Genomic DNA, 23,251 nt, shown 5'->3' with positions numbered 1-23,251 from the left:
CACAGACAAGAGAGTCATGATTCTGGACCTGTGTTATTTCCATGGCAACAAAAGTTCCAAAGAAACAGCAAGAAAGCTTCAGAGAAGTTAGCATGAGAATTTGATTAATGTCAAGAAGGATGCAGACATGATACTTTCTGATTAATGCTATTACTCAGGAGAGGTAAAAAACTAAGTCAGTGGAGAGCTGTTGAAGATGTGGACCAGTGAGGCATGTCTAGTCAGTAAGCTGAAAGGAGAGTAGACAGTGGTCAAGTGCAGCAGGGCAGTGCTCACTCCAAAGCCACCTCTGAGGTCCAGGCAGAGGCAGAGCATCATGGCTCTGCTTTGTTTCTTGACATCTCCACCACATTTTCAGGTGTCTCAGGAGTGTCCTGCAGTGCACTCTGGAGAACCATTTTGAGGGTCTGGTGCTTCAACCGATGCCTGAATGAGCCCACGAAGAAGTAAATGATGGGGTTGGCACTGCTGTTAATAGCACTCAGGACAGTTGATGCCAGATACAAGTTAGACTCAAATACAGCAAAACCATTCTTTTTTTTTTTTTTTTTTTTTTTGTTATTTACTTGATATTTTAATAGCTTTAATTTATATCAGGAAATTCTTTTTTTTTTTTTCCTTTTTTTTTTTTTTTAAATATTTTTATTACATAATTTCCTCAATTACATTTCCAATACTATCCCAAAAGTCCCCCATAGCGCCCCCCACTTCCCTACCCACCCATTCCCATTCTTTTGGCCCTGGCATTCCCCTATATTGGGGCATATAAAGTTTGCAAGTCCAATGGGCCTCTCTTTCCATTGATGGCCGACTAGGCCATCTTTCGATACATATGCAGCTAGAGACAAGAGCTCCAGGGTTCCGGTTAGTACATCATGTTGTTCCAACAATAGGGTTGCAGATCCCTTTAGCTCCTTGGGTACTTTCTCTAGCTTCTCCATTGGGAGCCCTGTGATACATCCAATAGCTGACTGTGAACATCCACTCCTGTGTTTGCTAGGCCCCGGCATCGTCTCACAAGAGACAGCTATATTTGGGTCCTTTCAGCAAGATCTTGCTAGTGTATGCAATGGTGTCAGCGTTTAGAAGCTGATTATGGGACGGATCCCTGGATACAGCAGTCTCTAAATGGACCATCCTTTCATCACAGCTACAAACTTTGTCTCTGTAGATCCTTCCCTGGGTGTTTTGTTCCCAATTCTAAGAAGGTGCACAGTGTCCACACTTTGGTCTTCATTCTTCTTGAGTTTCATGCGTTTAGCAAATTGTATCTTATATCTTGGGTATCCTAAGTTTTGGGCTAATATCCACTTATCAATGAATACATATTGTGTGAGTTCTTTTGTGATTGTGTTACTTCACTCAAGATGATGCCCTCCAGGTCCATCCATTTGGCTAGGAATTTCATAAATTCATTCTTTTTAATAGCTGAGTAGTACTCCATTGTGTAAATGTACCATAATTTCTGTATCCATTCCTCTGTTGAGGGACATCTGGGTTCTTTCCAGCTTCTGGCTATTATAAATAGGGCTGCTATGAACATAGTGGAGCATGTGTCCTTCTTACCGGTTGGGACATCTTCTGGATATATGCCCAGGAGAGGTATTGCTGGATCCTCCGGTAGTACTATGTCCAATTTTCTGAGGAACCGCCAGACTGATTTCCAGAGTGGTTGTACAAGCTTGCAATCCCACCAACAATGGAGGAGTGTTCCTCTTTCTCCACATCCTCGCCAGCATCTGCTGTCACCTGAATTTTTGATCTTAGCCATTCTGACTGGTGTGAGGTGGAATCTCAGGGTTGTTTTGATTTGCATTTCCCTGATGATTAAGGATGTTGAACATTTTTTCAGGTGCTTCTCTGCCATTCGGTATTCCTCAGGTGAGAATTCTTTGTTCAGTTCTGAGCCCCATTTTTTAATGGGGTTATTTGACTTTCTGGAGTCCACCTTCTTGAGTTCTTTATATATATTGGATATTAGTCCCTTATCTGATTTAGGATAGGTGAAGATCCTTTCCCAATCTGTTGGTGGTTTTTTTGTCTTATTGATGGTGTCTTTAGCCTTGCAGAAGCTTTGTAGTTTCATGAGGTCCCACTTGTCAATTCTCGATCTTACAGCACAAGCCATTACTGTTCTATTCAGGAATTTTTCCCCTGTGCCCATATCTTCAAGGCTTTTCCCCACTTTCTCCTCTATAAGTTTCAGTGTCTCTGGTTTTATGTGAAGTTCCTTGATCCACTTAGACTTGACCTTAGTACAAGGAGATAGGAATGGATCGATTCGCATTCTTCTACATGTTAACAACCAGTTGTGCCAGCACCATTTGTTGAAAATGCTGTCTTTCTTCCACTGGATGTTTTTAGCTCCCTTGTCGAAGATCAAGTGACCATAGGTGTGTGGGTTCATTTCTGGGTCTTCAATTCTATTCCATTGGTCTATTTGTCTGTCACTATACCAGTACCATGCAGTTTTTATCACAATTGCTCTGTAGTAGAGCTTTAGGTCCGGCATGGTGATTCCACCAGAGGTTCTTTTATCCTTGAGAAGAGTTTTTGCTATCCTAGGTTTTTTGTTATTCCAGATGAATTTGCAGATTGCACTTTCTAATTCGTTGAAGAATTGATTTGGAATTTTGATGGGGATTGCATTGAATCTGTAGATTGCTTTTGGCAAGATAGCCATTTTTACAATGTTGATCCTGCCAATCCATGAGCATGGGAGATCTTTCCATCTTCTGAGATCTTCTAGAATTTCTTTCTTCAGAGACTTGAAGTTTTTATTATACAGATCTTTCACTTCCTTAGTTAGAGTCACGCCAAGATATTTTATATTATTTGTGACTATTGAGAAGGGTGTTGTTTCCCTAATTTCTTTCTCAGCCTGTTTATTCTTTGTGTAGAGAAAGGCCATTGATTTGTTGGAGTTAATTTTATATCCAGCTACTTCACCGAAGCTGTTTATCAGGCTTAGGAGTTCTCTGGTGGAATTTTTAGGGTCACTTATATATACTATCATATCATCTGCAAAAAGTGATATTTTGACTTCCTCTTTTCCAATTTGTATCCCTTTGATCTCCTTTTGTTGTCGAATTGCTCTGGCTAGGACTTCAAGTACAATGTTGAATAGGTATGGAGAAAGTGGACAGCCTTGTCTAGTCCCTGATTTTAGAGGGATTGCTTCAAGCTTCTCACCATTTACTTTGATGTTGGCTACTGGTTTGCTGTAGATTGCTTTTATCATGTTTAGGTATGGGCCTTGAATTCCTGATCTTTCCAAGACTTTTATCATGAATGGGTGTTGGATCTTGTCAAATGCTTTTTCCGCATCTAAGGAGATGACCATGTGGTTTTTATCTTTGAGTTTGTTTATATACTGGATTACGTTGATGGATTTCCGTATATTGAACCATCCCTGCATCCCTGGGATGAAACCTACTTGGTCAGGATGGATGATTGTTTTGATGTGTTCTTGGATTCGGTTAGCAAGAACTTTATTGAGGATTTTTGCATCAATATTCATAAGGGATATTGGTCTGAAGTTTTCTATCTTTGTTGGGTCTTTTTGTGGTTTAGGTATCAGAGTAATTGTGGCTTCATAGAATGAGTTGGGTAGAGTACCTTCTGTTTCTATTTTGTGGAATAGTTTGTGAAGAACTGGGATTAGATCTTCTTTGAAGGTCTGATAGAACTCTGCACTAAACCCATCTGGTCCTGGGCTTTTTTTAGTTGGGAGACTATTAATGACTGCTTCTATTTCTTTGGGGGATATAGGGCTGTTTAGATCATTAACCTGATCTTGATTCAACTTTGGTACCTGGTATCTGTCTAGGAACTTGTCCATTTCATCCAGGTTCTCCAGTTTTGTTGAGTATAGCCTTTGGTAGAAGGATCTGATGGTGTTTTGGATGTCTTCAGGATCTGTTGTTATGTCTCCTTTTTCATTTCTGATTTTGTTAATTAGGATGCTTTCCCTGTGCCCTCTAGTGAGTCTGGCTAAGGGTTTATCTATCTTGTTGATTTTCTCAAAGAACCAGCTCCTTGATTGGTTGATTCTTTGAATAGTTTTTCTTGTTTCTACTTGGTTGATTTCACCCCTGAGTTTGATTATTTCCTGCCGTCTACTCCTCTTGGGTGAATTTGCTTCCTTTTGTTCTAGTGCTTTTAGGTGTGTTGTCAAGCTGCTAATGTGTGCTCTCTCTAGTTTCCTTTTGGAGGCACTCAGAGCTATGAGTTTTCCTCTTAAAAATGCTTTCATTGCGTCCCATAAGTTTGGGTATGTTGTGGCTTCATTTTCATTGAACTCTAAAAAGTCCTTAATTTCTTTCTTTATTCCTTCCTTGACCAAGGTATCATTGAGAAGAGTGTTGTTCAGTTTCCACGTGAAGGTTGGCTTTCTATTATTTATTTTGTTATTGAAGATCAGCCTTAGTCCATGGTGATCTGATAGGATGCATGGGACAATTTCAATATTTTTATATCTGTTGAGGCCTGTTTTGTGACCAATTATGTGGTCAATTTTGGAAAAGGTACCATGAGGTGCTGAGAAGAAGGTATATCCTTTTGTTTTAGGATAGAATGTTCTGTAGATATCTGCCAGATCCATTTGATTCATAATTTCTGTTAGTTTCACTGTGTCCCTGTTTAGTTTCTGTTTCCATGATCTGTCCATTGGTGAAAGTGGTGTGTTGAAGTCTCCCACTATTATTGTATGAGGTGCAATGTGTGCTTTGAGATTTACTAAAGTTTCTTTAATGAATGTGGCTGCCTTTGTATTTGGAGCATAGATATTCAGGATTGATAGTTCCTCTTGGAGGATTTTACCTTTGATGAGTATGAAGTGTCCCTCCCTGTCTTTTTTAATGACTTTGGGTTGGAAGTCAATCTTATCAGATATTAGAATGGCTACTCCAGCTTGTTTCTTCATGCCATTTGCTTGGAGAATTGTTTTCCAGCCTTTCATTCTGAGGTAGTGTCTATCCTTTTCTCTGAGATGAGTTTCCTGTAAGCAGCAAAATGTTGGGTCTTGTTTGTGTAGCCAGTTTGTTAGTCTATGTCTTTTTATCGGGGAGTTGAGTCCATTGATATTAAGAGATATTAAGGAAAAGAAATTGGTGTTTCCTGTTATTTTTGATGTTAAAGTTGGCATTTTGTTCTTGTGGCTGTCTTCTTTTAGGTTTGTTGAGGGATTACCTTCTTGTTGTTTCTAGGGCGTGGTTCCTGTCCTTGTATTGGTTTTTTTCTGTTATTATCCTTTGAAGGGCTGGATTCGTGGAGAGATAATGTGTGAATTTGGTTTTGTCGTGGAATACTTTGGTTTCTCCATCTATGTTAATTGAGAGTTTGGCTGGGTATAGTAGCCTGGGCTGGAATTTGTGTTCTTTTAGTGTCTGTATAACATCTGTCCAGGATCTTCTGGCTTTCATAGTCTCTGGTGAAAAATCTGGTGTAATTCTGATAGGCTTGCCTTTATATGTTACTTGGCCTTTTTCTCTTACTGCTTTTAGTATTCTATCTTTATTTAGAGCATTTGTTGCTCTGATTATTATGTGTCGGGAGGTATTTCTTTTCTGATCCAGTCTATTTGGAGTTCTGTAGGCTTCTTGTATGTTCATGGGCATCTCTTTCTTTAGATTTGGGAAGTTTTCTTCTATAATTTTGTTGAAGATGTTTGCTGGTCCTTTGAGTTGAAAATCTTCATTCTCATCCACTCCTATTATCCGTAGGTTTGGTCTTCTCATTATGTCCTGTATTTCTTGGATGTTTTGAGTTAGGATCTTTTTGCATTTTCCATTTTCCTTGATTGTTGTGCCGATGTTCTCTATGGAATCTTCTGCACCTGAGATTCTCTCTTCCATCTCTTGTATTCTGTTGCTGATGCTTGCATCTATGGTTCCAGATTTCTTTCCTAGGGTTTCTATCTCCAGTGTTGCCTCATTTTGGGTTTTCTTTATTGTGTCTACTTCCCTTTTTAGGTCTAGTATGGTTTTGTTCATTTCCATCATCTGTTTGGATGTGTTTTCCTGTTTTTCTGTAAGGACTTCTACCTGTTTGATTATGTTATCATGTTTTTCTTTAAGGATTTGTAACTCTTTAGCAGTGTTCTCCTGCAATTCTTTAAGGGATTTTTGTGCTTCCTCTTTATTGTCTTCTTCCTTTTTAGCAGTGTTCTCCTGCATTTCTTTAAGTGTGTTATTAACGTCCTTCTTGAAGTCCTCTATCATCATCAGGAGATATGCTTTTAAATCCGTGTCTAGCTTTTCCGGTGTGTTGGGGTGCCCTGGACTGGGTGAAGTGGGGGTGCTGGGTTCTGATGATGGTGAGTGGTCTTGGTTTCTGTTAGTAAGATTATTACGTTTACCTTTCGCCATCTGGTAATCTCTGGGGTTAGTTGTTATCGTTGTCACTATTTAAAGATTGGAGCAGAAGCTGTGTTCCACTCACCAGCAGTCCCAAAATCCTGCGGCGGGGGTCGTGGGTAGCTGGCGGGTGTCAGGCAACCCTGCGCTCCCGCTACCCTGGCGCTGATCCGGCCGGGTGAGGCCTGCGGCCCTACTCAGGCTGGTTTCTGCTTCCCTAACTAATGCAGTCTCAGGTCCCGCGCAATTGGATTGGAGCAGAAGCTGTGCTCCCCTCACCAGAAGTCTTAAGATCCTGTGGCGGGTGTTGTGGGCAGTTGGCGAGTGTCAGCAGACCCTGCGCCCCAGCTGCTCAGGTGCTTTTCTGACCGGAAGAGGCTTGTGGCCCTGTGTGGGCCGGATTTCTCTCTCCCCAACCAGAGCAGTCTCAGGTCCCGCGTGATTGGACTGGAGCAGAAGCTGTGTTCCACTCACCAGCAGTCCCAAAATCCTGCGGCGGGGGTCGTGGGTAGCTGGCGGGTGTCAGGCAACCCTGCGCTCCCGCTACCCTGGCGCTGATCCGGCCGGGTGAGGCCTGTGGCCCTACTCAGGCCGGTTTCTGCTTCCCTAACTAATGCAGTCTCAGGTCCCGCGCAATTGGATTGGAGCAGAAGCTGTGTTCCACTCACCAGCAGTCCCAAAATCCTGCGGCGGGGGTCGTGGGTAGCTGGCGGGTGTCAGGCAACCCTGCGCTCCCGCTACCCCGGCGCTGATCCAGCCGGATGAGGCCTGTGGTCCTACTCAGGCCGGTTTCTGCTTCCCTAACTAATGCAGTCTCAGGTCCCGCGCAATTGGATTGGAGCAGAAGCTGTGCTCCCCTCACCAGAAGTCTTAAGATCCTGTGGCGGGTGTTGTGGGCAGTTGGCGAGTGTCAGCAGACCCTGCGCCCCAGCTGCTCAGGTGCTTTTCTGACCGGAAGAGGCTTGTGGCCCTGTGTGGGCCGGATTTCTCTCTCCCCAACCAGAGCAGTCTCAGGTCCCGCGTGATTGGACTGGAGCAGAAGCTGTGTTCCACTCACCAGCAGTCCCAAAATCCTGCGGCGGGGGTCGTGGGTAGCTGGCGGGTGTCAGGCAACCCTGCGCTCCCGCTACCCTGGCGCTGATCCGGCCGGGTGAGGCCTGTGGCCCTACTCAGGCCGGTTTCTGCTTCCCTAACTAATGCAGTCTCAGGTCCCGCGCAATTGGATTGGAGCAGAAGCTGTGTTCCACTCACCAGCAGTCCCAAAATCCTGCGGCGGGGGTCGTGGGTAGCTGGCGGGTGTCAGGCAACCCTGCGCTCCCGCTACCCCGGCGCTGATCCAGCCGGATGAGGCCTGTGGTCCTACTCAGGCCGGTTTCTGCTTCCCTAACTAATGCAGTCTCAGGTCCCGCGCAATTGGATTGGAGCAGAAGCTGTGCTCCCCTCACCAGAAGTCTTAAGATCCTGTGGCGGGTGTTGTGGGCAGTTGGCGAGTGTCAGCAGACCCTGCGCCCCAGCTGCTCAGGTGCTTTTCTGACCGGAAGAGGCTTGTGGCCCTGTGTGGGCCGGATTTCTCTCTCCCCAACCAGAGCAGTCTCAGGTCCCGCGTGATTGGACTGGAGCAGAAGCTGTGTTCCGCTCACCAGCAGTCCCAAAATCCTGCGGCGGGGGTCGTGGGTAGCTGGCGGGTGTCAGGCAACCCTGCGCTCCCGCTACCCTGGCGCTGATCCGGCCGGGTGAGGCCTGCGGCCCTACTCAGGCTGGTTTCTGCTTCCCTAACTAATGCAGTCTCAGGTCCCGCGCAATTGGATTGGAGCAGAAGCTGTGCTCCCCTCACCAGAAGTCTTAAGATCCTGTGGCGGGTGTTGTGGGCAGTTGGCGAGTGTCCGCAAAACCATTCTTAATCCTGAATAACAGGAACCAGTATAAGCCACAGGGCAACCCGCAGAGGAGAAAAACCAAAATGGTCAGCATGATGGTCACGTACAATCTGGTAAGCTTCATCCGGCCAGCGCCACAGAACAACCTGGCCAGCAGAGCCAGGCTAGACACACAGAGGACTACAAACAAAAACATCAGGTATGCAACAGTAAAGAAGTTTGATGCCAGACACCCATAGTAATTTACATATTTGTTATCTAAGAAACCACAGAAATACATATTCAGAATGCCGATCAACAGGGACAGGACCCAGATTGCAGCACACATGACAGTTGATGTGTGTTCTAGGCGGTGGCAGCGATACCAGATGGGGCACAGGACAGACAGGCAGCGCTCAATGCTAATGGCACTGAGCATGCTCAGGCCTGCGATGTAGAGAATCACCCTGAAGGTGTAAAGGCAAATGAGAAAGGTAATGTTGGGGGAGGAAAACTTGAGAAGTTTCTGCGTGGAAGCTATGATGCGACAGAGGAGGAAGAGGAAGTCAGCCAGGGCCAAGTTTAGGATGTAGACTGAGAAGGCATTCTTGCGCAAGTGGAAGCCCAGGAGCCAGAACACAATGGCATTTCCTGTCAGCCCGACCAGTCCAAAGATGATGATCATCAAGTTTGGGATCAGAATCCTGATGCTGATACTTCCAGGGATGGTTTCGTTCATTGGATTTGTTGTGAGTGCCGTTGTGGAGGCCGAGATGTTTAGGGCCAGAAACCCTGCACTGGAGCTGCTGGGAACACAAAGAAGAAATGAGGCCTTTCCTATGAACACACCTTTTATTTTCCTTTTTCCTATTTTTCTTTTCTTTTCTTTTCTTTTCTTTTCTTTTCTTTTCTTTTCTTTTCTTTTCTTTTCTTTTCTTTTCTTTTCTTTCCTTTCCTTTCCTTTCCTTTCCTTTCCTTTCCTTTCCTTTCCTTTCCTTTCCTTTCCTTTCCTTTCCTTTTCTTTTCTTTTCTTTGTTGTTGTTGTTTTTTAATTTTTAATATTGGATATTTTCTTTATTTAAATTTCAAGTGTTATCCCCTTTCCCGCTTTTCCCTCCTCCCAGAAATCCCCTATCCCCTCCTCCCTCCCCCTGCTTCTATGAGGGTGTTCCTCCACCCACCCACCCACTCACTCCCACCTCTCTGGCCTCGATTCCTCTACACTGGGGCATCTATGGAGCCTTCATAGGTCCAAGGACCTCTTCTTCCATTGATGCATGACATGGTTATCATCTGCTACATATGCAGCTGGAGCCATGTGTACTCCTTTGTTGATGGCTTAGTCCCTGGGAGTTCTGCAAGGGGGGGTCTTGTTGGTTGATACTGTTGTCCTTCTTATGGGGTTGCAAACCCCTTCAACTCCCTCAGTCCTTTCTCTAACTCCTCTATTAGGAACCCTGTGCTTAGTCTAATGGTTGGCTGCTAACATCTGCCTTTGTATTTGTAAGGCTCTGGCAGAGCCTCTCAGGAGACAGCTATATCAGGCTCCTGTCAGCGTGTACTTCTTTGCATCCACAATAGTGTCTGGGTTTGGTAACTGTATATGGGATGAATCCCCAGGTTGGACAGTTTGTGTGTGACATTTCTTTTAGTCTCTGCTCTACACTTTATCTCCATATTTGCTCCTGTGAATATTTTGTTCTCCTTCTAAGAAGGACTGAAACACCCACACTTTGGTCTTCCTTCCTACTGAGCTTCCAAACCGATTTCTAGAGTGGTTGTACCAGTGAATATCCCAAAAGAGTAGAGCAGAGACTAAAGGAAAGGTCACCCTGAGACTGTCCAACTGGGGGATTCATCCCTTATACAGTTACCATGCCCAGACACCATTGTGGATGCCAAGAAGTGCATGCTGACAGGAGCCTGATATAGCTTTCTCCTGAGAGGCCCTGTCAGAGCTTTACAAATCCAGCAATGAAGGAATGTTCCTTTTCCTCCACCTTCTTGCCAGCATCTGCTGTCACTCATCTTCTGCTGAGTTTTTGATTTTAGCCATTCTGACTGGTGTGAGGTGGAATCTCAAGGTTGTTTTGATTGAACATACCTTTTGTTAAAGACATATTTTACTAATACATATTTGTTGGGAACAAACAAAAGAAACCAATTCTAAGAGCTACCATTTCATTTTCAAACTCTATTTAATCATAGAAACTAAATACAAGGTCCCAGGACCCAGCTTCTATTAAAAGGAAATAGTTGTCTGAGTCCAGATATCTCAGGGTCAACTTCTCCATCTTGTTGGCAGGGTCAAACTAAGTTTCTCTTCTCAGGCCTAGGAATTTACTCTTAACCTGATTGGAGAAAACACCCTTGCTCAACCCCTCATGTCAAAACATGATTGGAAAATGCTAAAGCCCATTCTTCTCCCCTATCATTAAGAATCCATTCCTTAAGTAATCTGTACAACATTCCTTCAGGGTTTAGTTCAGCTCTTGGGTCTGTTCTGTGGCCCCATGGACCATAATCAGGTTGATAACAATAAATTTTTGTCATCTGCACTGCCATGGTATTTGAGTTATGTTGGATTTATGTTGGATTTAAGCAGACCCCATGAAATATTAACTGTATAAGGTGATGAGTCTTATAAAGAGATTTTCAGGTGTTTATAATGCACTTTTTATGATCATTAATTAATTGTCAGGCCTAGCTTGCCTGCTAAGGAAACCTGTTTTGTGTTTCAGGGGAAGTGATACAGGGTGGAAGAGGGCATGCAACTTATTAAGAGCATCAAAGCCCTGGAACCCAACCCTCTCCTTTGAGCAGTCCCTCAGAATCATCACCTAGGTGTATTGATTACATGTGGATGGGAGAAAAGCCAGAGAAGTAATATCCAAAGCCAGTAAATATCCAACTTTGAGATGGCAGTCAACACTGTAGATTAAGAAAGCATTAAACTTAAACAAAGTACAGAAAGAGTGAGGAGAAGAAGTTGACAACATGGGGGGGAAATAGCAGTTGTCTAGGAAGAAAAATCAGAGTCTGGAAGTTTTCCTCCTTAGTTCAGGGATTCATAGAGGCCCTCCAGACCAAAGCATGATGCAGACAGGCACCCAGGAATGAATGCAAGGCTTCCTCCTTGTGCTCTTTTAAGAGAACCAGCCACTATGATCCCAAGGGAATAGAAATGGAAGTAAGTGGAAACCTACTAAACCTTTTACTCCCAATTATGGGGCTAAGAAATGTTCAAAGCTAATATCAGGGCATAAGGTATTTGTCTGTCATAGTGAACCAGTAACTTCAAGAGGAACAAGTTATATTTAGATTGTTGACTTGCATACTTGGGTTTGTAGAATCCTCCTTTAACATGGCCGAAAGCAATAAAAACCTATGACTTAATCAGACAGAGGAGTAATTTGTTGATCATGCCATGTGAGCCATTTTAATACTCATCCCTGATCTCTTGCTGTGCTGCTCAAGGCTCTGTCTCCTCACATTGCTACAAGACCCAACTATGATGCCCTTCACCACTATACACTCTCCCCATGCTGCCTGCATCACTACACACGCCTCCCTTGGTGCTAATCATCATACATATTCCCATTGTGATGCTCTACAACACTTCAAATGCCAACATGGAACTCTACCCCTCTACACAATACCACCATGATGCTCTTCATCACTACACACTCCTAACATGATGGTATAAATAACTACAAACTCCCACTGAGATGCTCTACAACACTATACACATCAACACGGTGCTCAACATCCCTGCAGAGTTCACCATGATGCTCTACATCACATGGGGAACCACAGTTAACTAGATCACTACTCAAGGATTGCTCATCCCAGAGTGTGTGTGGCCCTTTTACATCAATCGTTAGTGAAGAAAATGCCTACAGACTTGCCTGGATCCAATCTGATGGAGGCATTTTCTCAATTCTCTCTTGGTTTCTTTAGGTTTGTGTTGTGTTGACAAAAAACCCAACCAAACCAACTAAACCAAAACAACCATACAGGATATACCATGTCCAATAAAGAGAAATATTTCTGAGGATACTTCAAGATTCTCTGGCCAGAGTCTACCCATTGCATTCTCAAGTGTGTAAACTAGAACAACAATTTGAAAGACTTTCCTGTGAGACAAATGGCACCCCAGGATATTCTTACAGTAGTGGAAATGCTTTCTCAGGTTCATTTGTTGAGGATCTCAGAGGCTACTGAAGTCATGACCCTTGCGAGTCCAGGTAATGCTTGAGTTGGTATTAGACATAACCATTTTTCTTGTGGTGCATCCAGAATACAAATGTCTATGGATTGTGGAATCTTCCACTGGCATTCCAAAGGAAAGCTAGAAAGTCTGGCAGTGTGTAGCAGGGTGCATTCTTTACAGAGGAAGCCCCCAAGAGTGTGATAAGTGAACCTTAGGATAAAGCCTAAACTGCAGTGTCAATCCCAGGATGTTGGAGATGCCACAGGTAAAGAATTCTGCAGAGGAAAGGCACAGATACCAAGTGGAACCAGCTACAGAGAGAGGCCACGTGGTCTGCAAACAGAAAGTCTCTAGGAGTTTAGCTGTCCAAGCCTGTTGGCACTTAGATCATGATACCATATGACCTAGATATTGGACATGGACCACAGTGTGCTCCCTGCTGAGTTTTGTTCTTGCCGTAATGCAATCCTTTCTCTCCATTTCTCCATTTAACTCCATTGGGATGGCGATGTTTACTCTGTGCCACAGGTTGATGGGATTATATAATTTTTATATTTTTACAGGTGATCATGGCTGAAAGTACATCCTGAGTCTCAGGAGAGTCTGAATATATAATATTGGATCTGCTAAAACTTTGGGGACTTTTGCAGTTGGAGTGGGTAGAGGACTGTGTGGATTTTTCGTTGTGAGAGAGACAGAAGTCATTCGAGGATCAATCGTAAAACTTTGTGGTTTAAAGTGATGTTTTGGGAGTGTGGGGTTGGGAAAGGATGGACTTTGTCACAGTGCATCTTGACTATAAATTTGATTAGGCTAAGAAACAAGTGGGAGATCCATGAAGCATATATTTCTATATGTATGTAAGGTCACCTCCAGAGATCAGATGATGAGAATGGACGCAATAAATATATTAAACCATTGGTGGACTCCATATGATGATTGTGTTGCTGGGATTTGTGGCCTGCTTGGATGAAATAGGTCAGTGGCAGTGTGTTCCTTGGGATCACAGCTTTCTCTAGCATCATCTCTGTATGCTGAGTTCATTCATTAGTTCTAGTGGTCTTTGGGGGACTTAAAGCTGTTAATACAAATCAGACCATGTCACCTGAAGAATCAGGACTGCACATTCTCACTCTTAATTAATATTTACATCTTTTATCTTGCCTGAACTCACCAGCAAGGACTTCTAGTACTGGGATGGATTGCATATGCTTGGCTCAGGATGTGGCATGATTAGGTGTGGCCCTGTTGGAGTAGGTGTGTCAGTGTCGGTGTGGGTTATAAGACCCTCATCCTAGCTGTATGAAAGCCACTATTCTGCTAGCTGCCTTCAGATAAAGATATAGAACTCTCAGATCCTCCTGCACCATGCATAGCTGCCTGGATGCTGCCATGCTCCTGCCTTGATGATAATGGACTGAACCTCTGAACCTGTAAACCCATCACCAATTAAATATTGTTCTTATAAGAGTTGCCTTGGTCATGGTGTCTGTTCACAGCAGTAAAATCCTAACTAAGACAAGTACTATGTTGAATCATACAGTAGAACCCATCTTTGACTTTTCTTGTTTTATTTGATATCTTAGTTTTTCCTATGATATCAGCTGGGCCTCACTGAGTATGGTGTTTATCATGTTGAGACACATTCCTTTGGGACCTATCCATTAAGATTCACTTTTGGTATTTTGAAAGGAATGAATTTTATGAAATGTCATTTTTTGCATCTTTTTGGATGATTGTATGTGAGTTTTTTTTTTTTTTTGTGTGTGTATGTGTGGCAATGCGTGTGTGTGTGTGTGTATGCATGTGGGCAGGCCAGAATCTGATGTCCATTGTTGTTTTTCTCAATTGCTTGATAGCTTAGTTTTAAAGACAGAACATCTCACTGAGCCTACAGCTCATTTAGTCAGATTAATTGGCCTGAAAGCCCTCAAGGACCCTCCTGTCTGTGCTTCCTTTACAGGTGTGTGCCACACCTGACTTTTATGTGAGATGCCAGGTATTTGAATTCTGGGCCTCATGCTTGTGCAAAAGGCACTTTACCAAGTGAATAATCTTTCCAGAATCTCCCTTCCTTTATTTTGTTCATTAGTGAAAGTCATGATCTCTTTTCTTCTAATGGTAAGGACTGACACTGAGGCTTGTGTGTGCTAAATACACATACCACCCTCAGGCCTCCTTGAAATCTCTTGAGTGTGTTGGCAAGTATACCATCTGTGTATTCAAGGAATGGGTTATAGATTTAGTGCTCACAATCAGACTGTGTGCACCTAGAGATTCTAAGCAGCCTGCTAATTTACTCTGAGCTCCCAAACTTGAGGCTTGTGGTGATCTTGCTGTTGGTGGGAGTGTGGTGTGGTGTGGTGTGGGGTGGGGTGGGGTGTTGTCACTGTCTCACCACTAGGGGGCAGGCCAATCCCAGGTTTGTCCTATGTTGAAGGGGGAATTTGCCTTCAGAAGTCTCCATTGGCTCTGTGTTAGATGCACACACCTCTTCTGCTCACCAGCATGTGCTCAGGCACTGTAGCACTCTTTCTAGCTGTGGTGTAACTATAGCACTCATACAATGGTTTGGTGTCAATTTCATGATTTTTCCTCAGTCATTCTGCCTGGGACTGGGAGAGAGGTGTACTGGGCATTGTGGTAGGAAACACTGACATCTCTAAGCCCACAGAGACCATGTAGCACTTGGGAGGAACAGGACATGTCTGTTGAAGGCTTCCTTTTATTGAGGTAAATTCATGGTTAAAAATAGCATGCTCAGGGTCCGCCCTGCCCGGGAGGGCTTTGCCATAGCATCTGGGGGAGCCATCTTGGTTCCTGGATCCTGCTGAGACTAGATTGCGCAGGTGAGAGTGTGGACTACAGAAGCTAACAGCTTCTGGGACAGGCAGAAGCCACAGAGCTTCTGAGGCAGACTGCTTTTCGGGCTCCAGACATCCAGGCACCTTCCCTGTCAGAGGAGAGGCGTCCTCCCTGCCTGGGAGGACTTTACCAGAGCACCTGGGGGAGCCATCTTGGTTCCCGGATCCCACCAAGACTAGTCTGTGCAGGTGAGAGTGTGGACTATAGAAGCTACACAGATTCTGGGACAAGCCCTGTTTCAGGCCTTTATCTTCTGCCAGGAGGCAGGTCTGAATGCCAGATATCTGTGCACCTTCCTTGCAAGAGGAGAGCTTGCCTGCAGAGAGTGCTCTAACCACTAAAACTCAGGAGAGAGCTAGTCTCCCAGGTCTGCTGATAGAGGCTAACAGAATCACAAGAGGAACAAGCTCTAACCAGAGACAACTATAACAACTAACTCCAGAGATTACCAGATGGTGAAAGGCAAAAGTAAGAATCTTACTAACAGAAACCAAGACCACTCACCATCATCAGAACCCAGCACTCCTACCTCAGCCAGTCCTGGGCACCCCAACACACCCGAAAAGCTAGACCCAGATTTAAAAGCATATATCATGATGATGGTAGAGGACATCAAGAAGGACTTTAATAACTCACTTAAAGAAATACAGGAGAACACTGCTAAAGAGTTACAAGTCTTTAAAGAAAAACAGGAAAACACAGCCAAACAGGTAGAAGTTTTTAAAGAAAAACAGGAAAACACATCCAAACAGGTGATGGAAATGAACAAAACCATACTAGATCTAAAAAGGGAAGTAGACACAATAAAGAAAACCCAAAGTGAGGCAATGCTGGAGATAGAAACCCTAGGAAAGAAATCTGGAACCATAGATGTGAGCATCAGCAACAGAATACAAGAGATGGAAGAGAGAATCTCAGGTGCAGAAGATTCCATAGAGAACCTCAGCACAACAATCAAAGAAAATGCAAAATGCAAAAAGATCCTAACTCAAAACATCTAGGAAATCCAGCACACAATGAGAAGAACAAACCTACGGATAATAGGAGTAGATGAGAATGAAGATTTTCAACTTAAAAGGCCAGCAAATATCTTAAACAAAATTATAGAAGAAAACCTCCCAAACCTAAAGAAAGAAATGCCCATGAACATACAAGAAACCTACAGAACTCCAAATAGACTGGACCAGAAAAGAAATTCCTCGAGACACATAATAATCAGAACAACAAATGCACTAAATAAAGATAGAATATTAAAAGCAGTAAGGGAAAAAGGTCAAATAACATATAAAGGCAGGCCTATCAGAATTACACCAGATTTTTCACCAGAGACTATGAAAGCCAGAAGAGCCTGGACAGATGTTATACAGACACTAAGAGAACACAAATGCCAGCCCAGGCTACTACACCCAGCCAAACTTTCAATTACCATAAATGGAGAAACCAAAGTATTCCATAATTTTATAACCAAATTCACACATTATCTTTCCACGAATCTAGCCCTTCAAAGGATAATAATAGACAAAAAAAAAACAAAACAAAACAAAACAAAAAAACAAAAAAAACAAAAACCCCAATACAAGGACGGAAACCACACCCTAGAAAAAACAAGAAAGTAATCCTTCAACAAACCACAAAGAAGACTGCCATAAGAACAGAATGCCAACTCTAACAACAAAAATGAAAGGAAGCAAGAATTACTTTTCCTTAATATCTCTTAATATCAATAGACTCAACTCCCCAATAAAAAGACATAGGCTAACAAACTGGCTACACAAACAGGACCCAACATTTTACTGCTTACAGGAAACCCATCTCAGGGAAAAAGACGGACAGTACCTCAGAATGAAAGGCTGAAAAACAATTTTCCAAGCAAGTGGCCTGAAGAATCAAGCTGGAGTAGCCATTCTAATATCGAATAAAATCGACTTCCAACCCAAAGTTATCAAAAAAGACAAGGAGGGACACTTCATACTCATCAAAGGTAAAATCTTCCAAGAGGAATTCTCAATTCTGAATATCTATACTCCAAATGCAAGAGCAGCCACATTCATTAAAGAGACTTTAGTAAAGCTCAAAGCACACATTGCACCCCACAAAATAATAGTGGGAGACTTCAACACACCACTTTAATCAATGGACAGATCGTGGAAACAGAAACTGAACAGGGACACAGTGAAACTAAGAGAAGTTATGAAACAAATGGATTTAACAGATATCTACAGAACATTTTATCCTAAAACAAAAGGATATAACTTCTTCTCAACACCTCATGGGACCTTCTCCAAAACTGACCATATAATTGGTCACAAAATAGGCCTCCACAGATACAAAAACATTGTAATTGTCCCATGCATCCTATGAGATCACCATGGACTAAGGCTGATCTTCAATAACAATATAAGTAGAGAGAGTACCCAAGGAGCTGAGGGGATCTGCAACCCTATGGGTGGAACAACAATATGAACTAAGCAGTGCCCCCCGGATCTCGTGTCTCTAGCTGCATATGTATTAGAGGATGGCCTGGTCGGCCATCAGTGGAAAGAGAGGCCCATTGGTCGTGCAGACTTTATATGCCTCAGTGCAGGGGAATGTCAGGGCTGGGAAGTGGGAGTGGGTAGGTGGGTGAGTGGGGGGAGGTGTGGGGGACTTTTGGGATAGCACTAAAGATGTGAATGAAGAAAGTACCTAATTAAAAAAAATTAATAATAATAAAAAAAAGAAAGCCAACATTCTCGTGGAAACTGAACAACACTTCTCAATGATACCTTGGTCTAGGAAGGAATAAAGAAAGAAATTAAAGACTTTTTAGAGTTTAATGAAAATGAAGCCACAACATACCCAAACTTATGGGACACAATGAAAGCATTTCTAAGAGGAAAACTCATAGCTCTGAGTGCCTCCAAAAAGAAACTAGAGAGAGCACACACTAGCAACTTGACAACACATCTAAAAGCTCTAGAACGAAAGGAAGCAAATTCACCCAAGAGGAGTAGAGGACAGGAAACAATCAAACTCAGGTGTGAAATCAACCAAGTGTTAACAAGAAGAACTATTCAAAGAATCAACCAAATGAGGAGCTGGTTCTTTGAGAAAATCAACAAGATAGACAAACTCTTAGCCAGACTCACTAGAGGGCACAGGGACAGCATCCTAATTAACAAAATCAGAAATAAAAAGGGAGACATAACAACAGATCCTGAAGAAATCCAAAACACCATCAGATCCTTCTACAAAAAGGCTATACTCAACAAAACTGGAAAACCTGGATGAAATGGACAAGTTTCTAGACAGATACCAGGTAACAGAGTTAAATCAGGATCAGGTTAATGATCTAAACAGTCCTATATCCCCTAAAGAAATAGAAGCAGTCATTAATAGTCTCTCAACCACAAAAAAGCCCAGGACCAGATGGGTTTAGTGCAGAGTTCTATCAAACCTTCAAAGAAGATCTAATCCCAGTTCTTCACAAACTGTTCCACAAAATAGAAGCAGAAGGTCCTCTACTCAATTCATTCTATGAAGCCACAATTACTCTGATACATAAACCACAGAAAGACCCAACAAAGATAGAGAACTTCAGACCAGTTTCCCATATGAATATCGATGAAAAATACTCAATAAAATTCTAGCTAACGGAATCCAAGAACACATCAAAACAATCATCCATCCTGACCAAGTAGTTTTCATTCCAGGGATGCAGGGATGGTTTAATATACAGAAATCCATCAATGTAATCCAGTATATAAACAAACTCAAAGACAAAAACCACATGATCATCTCGTTAGATGCGGAGAAAGCATTTGACAAAATCCAACACCCATTCATGATAAAAGTCTTGGAAAGATCAGGAATTCAAGGCCAATATCTAAACATGATAAAAGCAATCTACAGCAAACCAGTAGCCAACTTCAAAATAAATGGTGAGAAGATGGAAGCAATCCCACTAAAATCAGGGACTAGACAAGGCTGCCCACTTTCTCCCTACCTATTCAATATCGTACTTGAAATCCTAGCCAGAGCAATTCAACAACAAAAGGAGATCAAGGGGATACAAATTGGAAAGAAAGAAGTCAAAATATCACTTTTTGCAGATGATATGATAGTATATATAAGTGACCCTAAAAATTCCACCAGAGAACACCTAAACCTGATAAAAAGCTTGAATGAAGTAGCTGGATATAAAATTAACTCAAACAAGTCAATGGCCTTTCTCTACACAAAGGATAAACAGGCTGAGAGGGAAACAACACCCTTCTCAATAGTCACAAATAATGTAAAATACCTTGGTGTGACTCTAAGGAAGTGAAAGATCTATATGATAAGAACTTCAAGTCTCTGAAGAAAGAAATTAAGATCTCAGAAGATGGAAAGTTCTCCCATGCTCATGGTTTGGCAGGATCAATATAGTAAAAATGGCAATCTTGCCAAAAGCAATCTACAGATTCAATGCAATCCCCATCAAAATTCCAACTCAATTCTTCAATGAATTCGAAAGGGCAATCTGCAAATTCATCTGAAATAACAAAAAACCTAGGATAGCAAAAACTCTTCTCAAGGATAAAAGAACCTCTGGTGGAATCACCATGCCTGACCTAAAGCTGTACTACAGACCAATTGTGATAAAAACTGCATGGTACTGGTATAGCGACAGACAAGTAGAAAAATGGAATAGAATTAAAGACCCAAAATGAACCCACACACCTATGGTCACTTGATCTTTTACAAGGGGAGCAAAAACCATCCAGTGGAAAAAAGACAGCATTTTCAACAAATAATGCTGGCACAACTGGCGCTTATCATGTAGAAGAATTTGAATTGATCCATTCTTATCTCCTTGTACTAAGGTCAAATCTAAGAGGATCAAGGAACTCCACATAAAACCAGAGACAGTGAAATTTATAGAGGAGAAAGTGGAGAAAAGCCTTGAAGATATGGGCACTGGGGAAAAATTCCTGAGTAGAACATCAATGGCTTGTACTCTAAGATCGAGAATCGTCAAATGGGACCTCATAAAATTGCAAAGCTTCTGTAAGGCAAAAGGCACCGTCAATATGACAAAAAGTCCACCAACATATTGGGAAAGGATCTTTACCTATCCTAAATCAGATAGGGGTTAATATCCAATATATATAAAGAACTCAAGAAGGTGAACTACAGGAAATCCAATAACCCTATTAAAAAATGGGGCTCAGAGCTAAACAAAGAATTCTCACCCGAGGAATACCAAATGGCTCAGAAGCACCTTAAAAATGTTCAGCATCCTTAATCATCAGGGAAATGCAAATCAAAACAACCCTGAGGTTCAACCTTACACCAGTCAGAATGACTAAGATCAAAAACTCAGGTGACAGCAAATGCTGGCGAGGATGTGGAGAAAAAGGAACACTCCTCCATTGTTGGTGGTATTGCAAGCTTGTACAACCACTCTGGAAATCAGTCTGGCAGTTCCTCAGAAAATTGGACATAGTACTACCAGAGGATCCCTCAATACCTCTCCTGGACATATATACAGAAGATGTCCCAACCGGTAAGAAGGACACATGCTCCACTATGTTCATAGCAGCCTTATTTATAATAACCAGAAGCTGGAAAGAACCCAGATGCCCCTCAACAGAGGAATGGATACAGAAAATGTGGTACACAATGGAGTACTACTCAGCTATTAAAAAGAATGAATTTATGCAATTCCTAGTCAAATGGATGGACCTGGAGGGCATCATCCTGATTGAGGTAACCCAATCACAAAAGAACTCACATGATATGTACTCACTGGTAAGTGGATATTAGCCCAGAAACTTAGAATACCCAAGATATAAGATACAATTTGCAAAACACATGAAACTTAAGAACGAAGACTAAAATATAGACACTTTGCCCCTTCTTAGAATTAAAAACACCCATGGAAGGAGTTACAGAGACAAAGTTTGGAGCTCAGACAAAAGGATGGACCATCTAGAGACTGCCATACCCAGGGATCCATCCCATAATCAGCCTCCAAACGCTGACACCATTACATACACTAGCAAGATTTTGCTGAAAGGACCCTGATATAGCTGTCTCTTGTGAGGCTATTCTGGGGCCTAGCAAACACAGAAGTGGATGCTCACAGTCAGCTATTGGATGGATCACAGGGCCCCAAATGTAGGAGCTAGAGAAAGTACTCAAGGAGCTAAAGGGGTCTGCAACCCTATAGGTGTAACAACAATATGAACTAACCAGTATTTCCCCCCTTCCCCCCGAGTTCATGTCTCTAGCTGCATATGTAGCAGAAGATGGCCTAGTAGGCCATTAGTGGAAAGAGAGGCCCATTGGTTTTGCAAACTTTATATGCCTCAGTACAGGGTAACGCCAGGGCCAAGAAGTGGAGTGGGGGGTGTTAGAGGAGTGGGGGGGGGAGGGTAAGGGGTACTTTTGGGATAGCATTGGAAATGTAAATGAAGAAAATACCTAATCAAAATAAAAAAAATAGCATGCTCCAATACAGGTAAGCAGGAGAGGGCAGATCCCAACCAACATTAGGCTACTGTTCTTCCCATCTGGCATGGGGATAGGTCCAGAGGCTTCACGATGGTCTCCATCTTGTGAACAGACTTCTACATGGTGCTGACCAACACCAGAGCCTCACACATTGTCACACATACACACACACAAAAACAAAACTCAAGTACAATCATCCAAAAATTCTAAGGCAACACCTTGAGGATTCTACTTTGTCTTAAGTCAGTGGCTGGAACATTAGTCAGTGATGTGCATTGTGAGGTTGGGAATTGGATGCTGGGATATACTGAAGTCATTTACACCAGAGAGCTAATGGATGAAGGAATCTGCACTATGTCAGGGATCCCTTAAAGCCCAGACTAAGGCTACTGCTGCAGCAAGTGAAACCAAAACCTGTCCCTTTAGGGGACAGTCTCTGTGGCCTTCCAGGATGGGGTCAGAGAGTCATTATGAATACGCTGGCCAGTGGATGAGGTGTTTTAGCTCTGTCTAGTGTTGGATCTCACTGAAGTAGGTCTGATATTCTGTAAAGCTAAGTCACAGGTTCCCTTTCCTGCCTTATCTCCCAGTCGGGGAAGTCTTCTATCATGGTGAGGTGGGGTAGAGATGGGAGAGACAGCCATTAGCCCTGGGCTAGTGTAGTCCTAGAGGCTCAGGTTTGGGCCACTTGGTTAGGGGAAGGGGATGTGGGGTTCTGACTGGCACTAGGTGTCACAATGAAACACCTGATACAAGATTTTCATTCTAAGATCTGGACTCAATTTACTTTATTTTCTTGATTTAGCAGGGATTTCTCTCTACCAATGTGGGGAGAGGTGATACAGGCATCTTTTGTCTTTCTGCTTCTAAGGTGTCTTGGAAAATACTAAAACCAGGTATTCTAGTCTGGCGCCTAGTTCTCTCAGTTCTCCTGAAGATGCTGTGGTGAATGAATAGGCATTCCACTATGAGGCCAGATGGGGGAAGAAAGAGAATTATCTGGGACCTTCCTGCATTTCCAGTGATCAGCCACAAGGATGCCAGGACATGTGAGTCATAAGAGAGGCAAGAAGAATAACACCACAATGTAGACCAAGACAAGGACAAACCCAGAAATACTGAACTTTAGATTTACAGAAGAAACGATAGACCCTAACATAGAATGATAAACAAAGGCATAGGAGGTGGGGCACAATTCTCTTGATCTGAGTAGGGCTGCAATCAAAGAGACAAGCTCCATAGGCTGTTTCTCTGCAAAAACAAGGTTTAATTAAGACTCTCTGCATCCGGGTGGTGGTGCCACCTTTGATCCCAACACTTGGAAGGCAGAGGACCTGTATAAATTCCAGGCCAGCATGGTCTATAGCATGAGTACCAGAACAAGTATGGTTACACCACAGAGAAACCCTGTTTCAGAGAGAGAGAGAGAGAGAGAGAGAGAGAGAGAGAGAGAGAGAGAGAGAGAGAGAGAGAGAGAGAGAAAG

General features: G+C 42.9%; 1 protein-coding gene across 3 annotated transcripts; it reads right to left on the bottom strand.

Moving 5' to 3' along the window:
• Nucleotides 1-314: 314 nt before the first annotated feature.
• On the bottom strand, nucleotides 315-9,020 carry LOC147003255 (mas-related G protein-coupled receptor member A6-like). Of its 3 annotated transcripts, XM_085840912.1 has the most exons (3): nucleotides 8,269-8,951; nucleotides 4,425-4,440; nucleotides 315-533 (listed from the first exon to the last, which is right to left on the bottom strand). In XM_085840912.1, the coding sequence occupies exons 1-3, from the start codon at nucleotides 8,949-8,951 to the stop codon at nucleotides 315-317; spliced, it is 918 nt and encodes a 305-aa protein (XP_085697038.1). The 3 variants fall into 3 exon arrangements, with proteins under 3 accessions (XP_085697038.1, XP_085697039.1, XP_085697040.1); XM_085840913.1 differs by lacking the exon at nucleotides 4,425-4,440 and having other exon boundaries at nucleotides 8,244-9,020; XM_085840914.1 differs by lacking the exon at nucleotides 4,425-4,440 and having other exon boundaries at nucleotides 315-565; nucleotides 8,249-8,957.
• Nucleotides 9,021-23,251: the final 14,231 nt, after the last annotated feature.

This window comes from Mus caroli, unplaced genomic scaffold, assembly GCF_978045245.1.
Source record: "Mus caroli unplaced genomic scaffold, Mus_caroli_1 scaffold_8, whole genome shotgun sequence".
In the NCBI taxonomy this organism is placed as follows: Eukaryota; Metazoa; Chordata; class Mammalia; order Rodentia; family Muridae; genus Mus; species Mus caroli.
The sequence above is the reverse complement of the archived record's forward strand: the minus strand, read 5'-3'. Positions and strand labels throughout refer to the sequence as shown.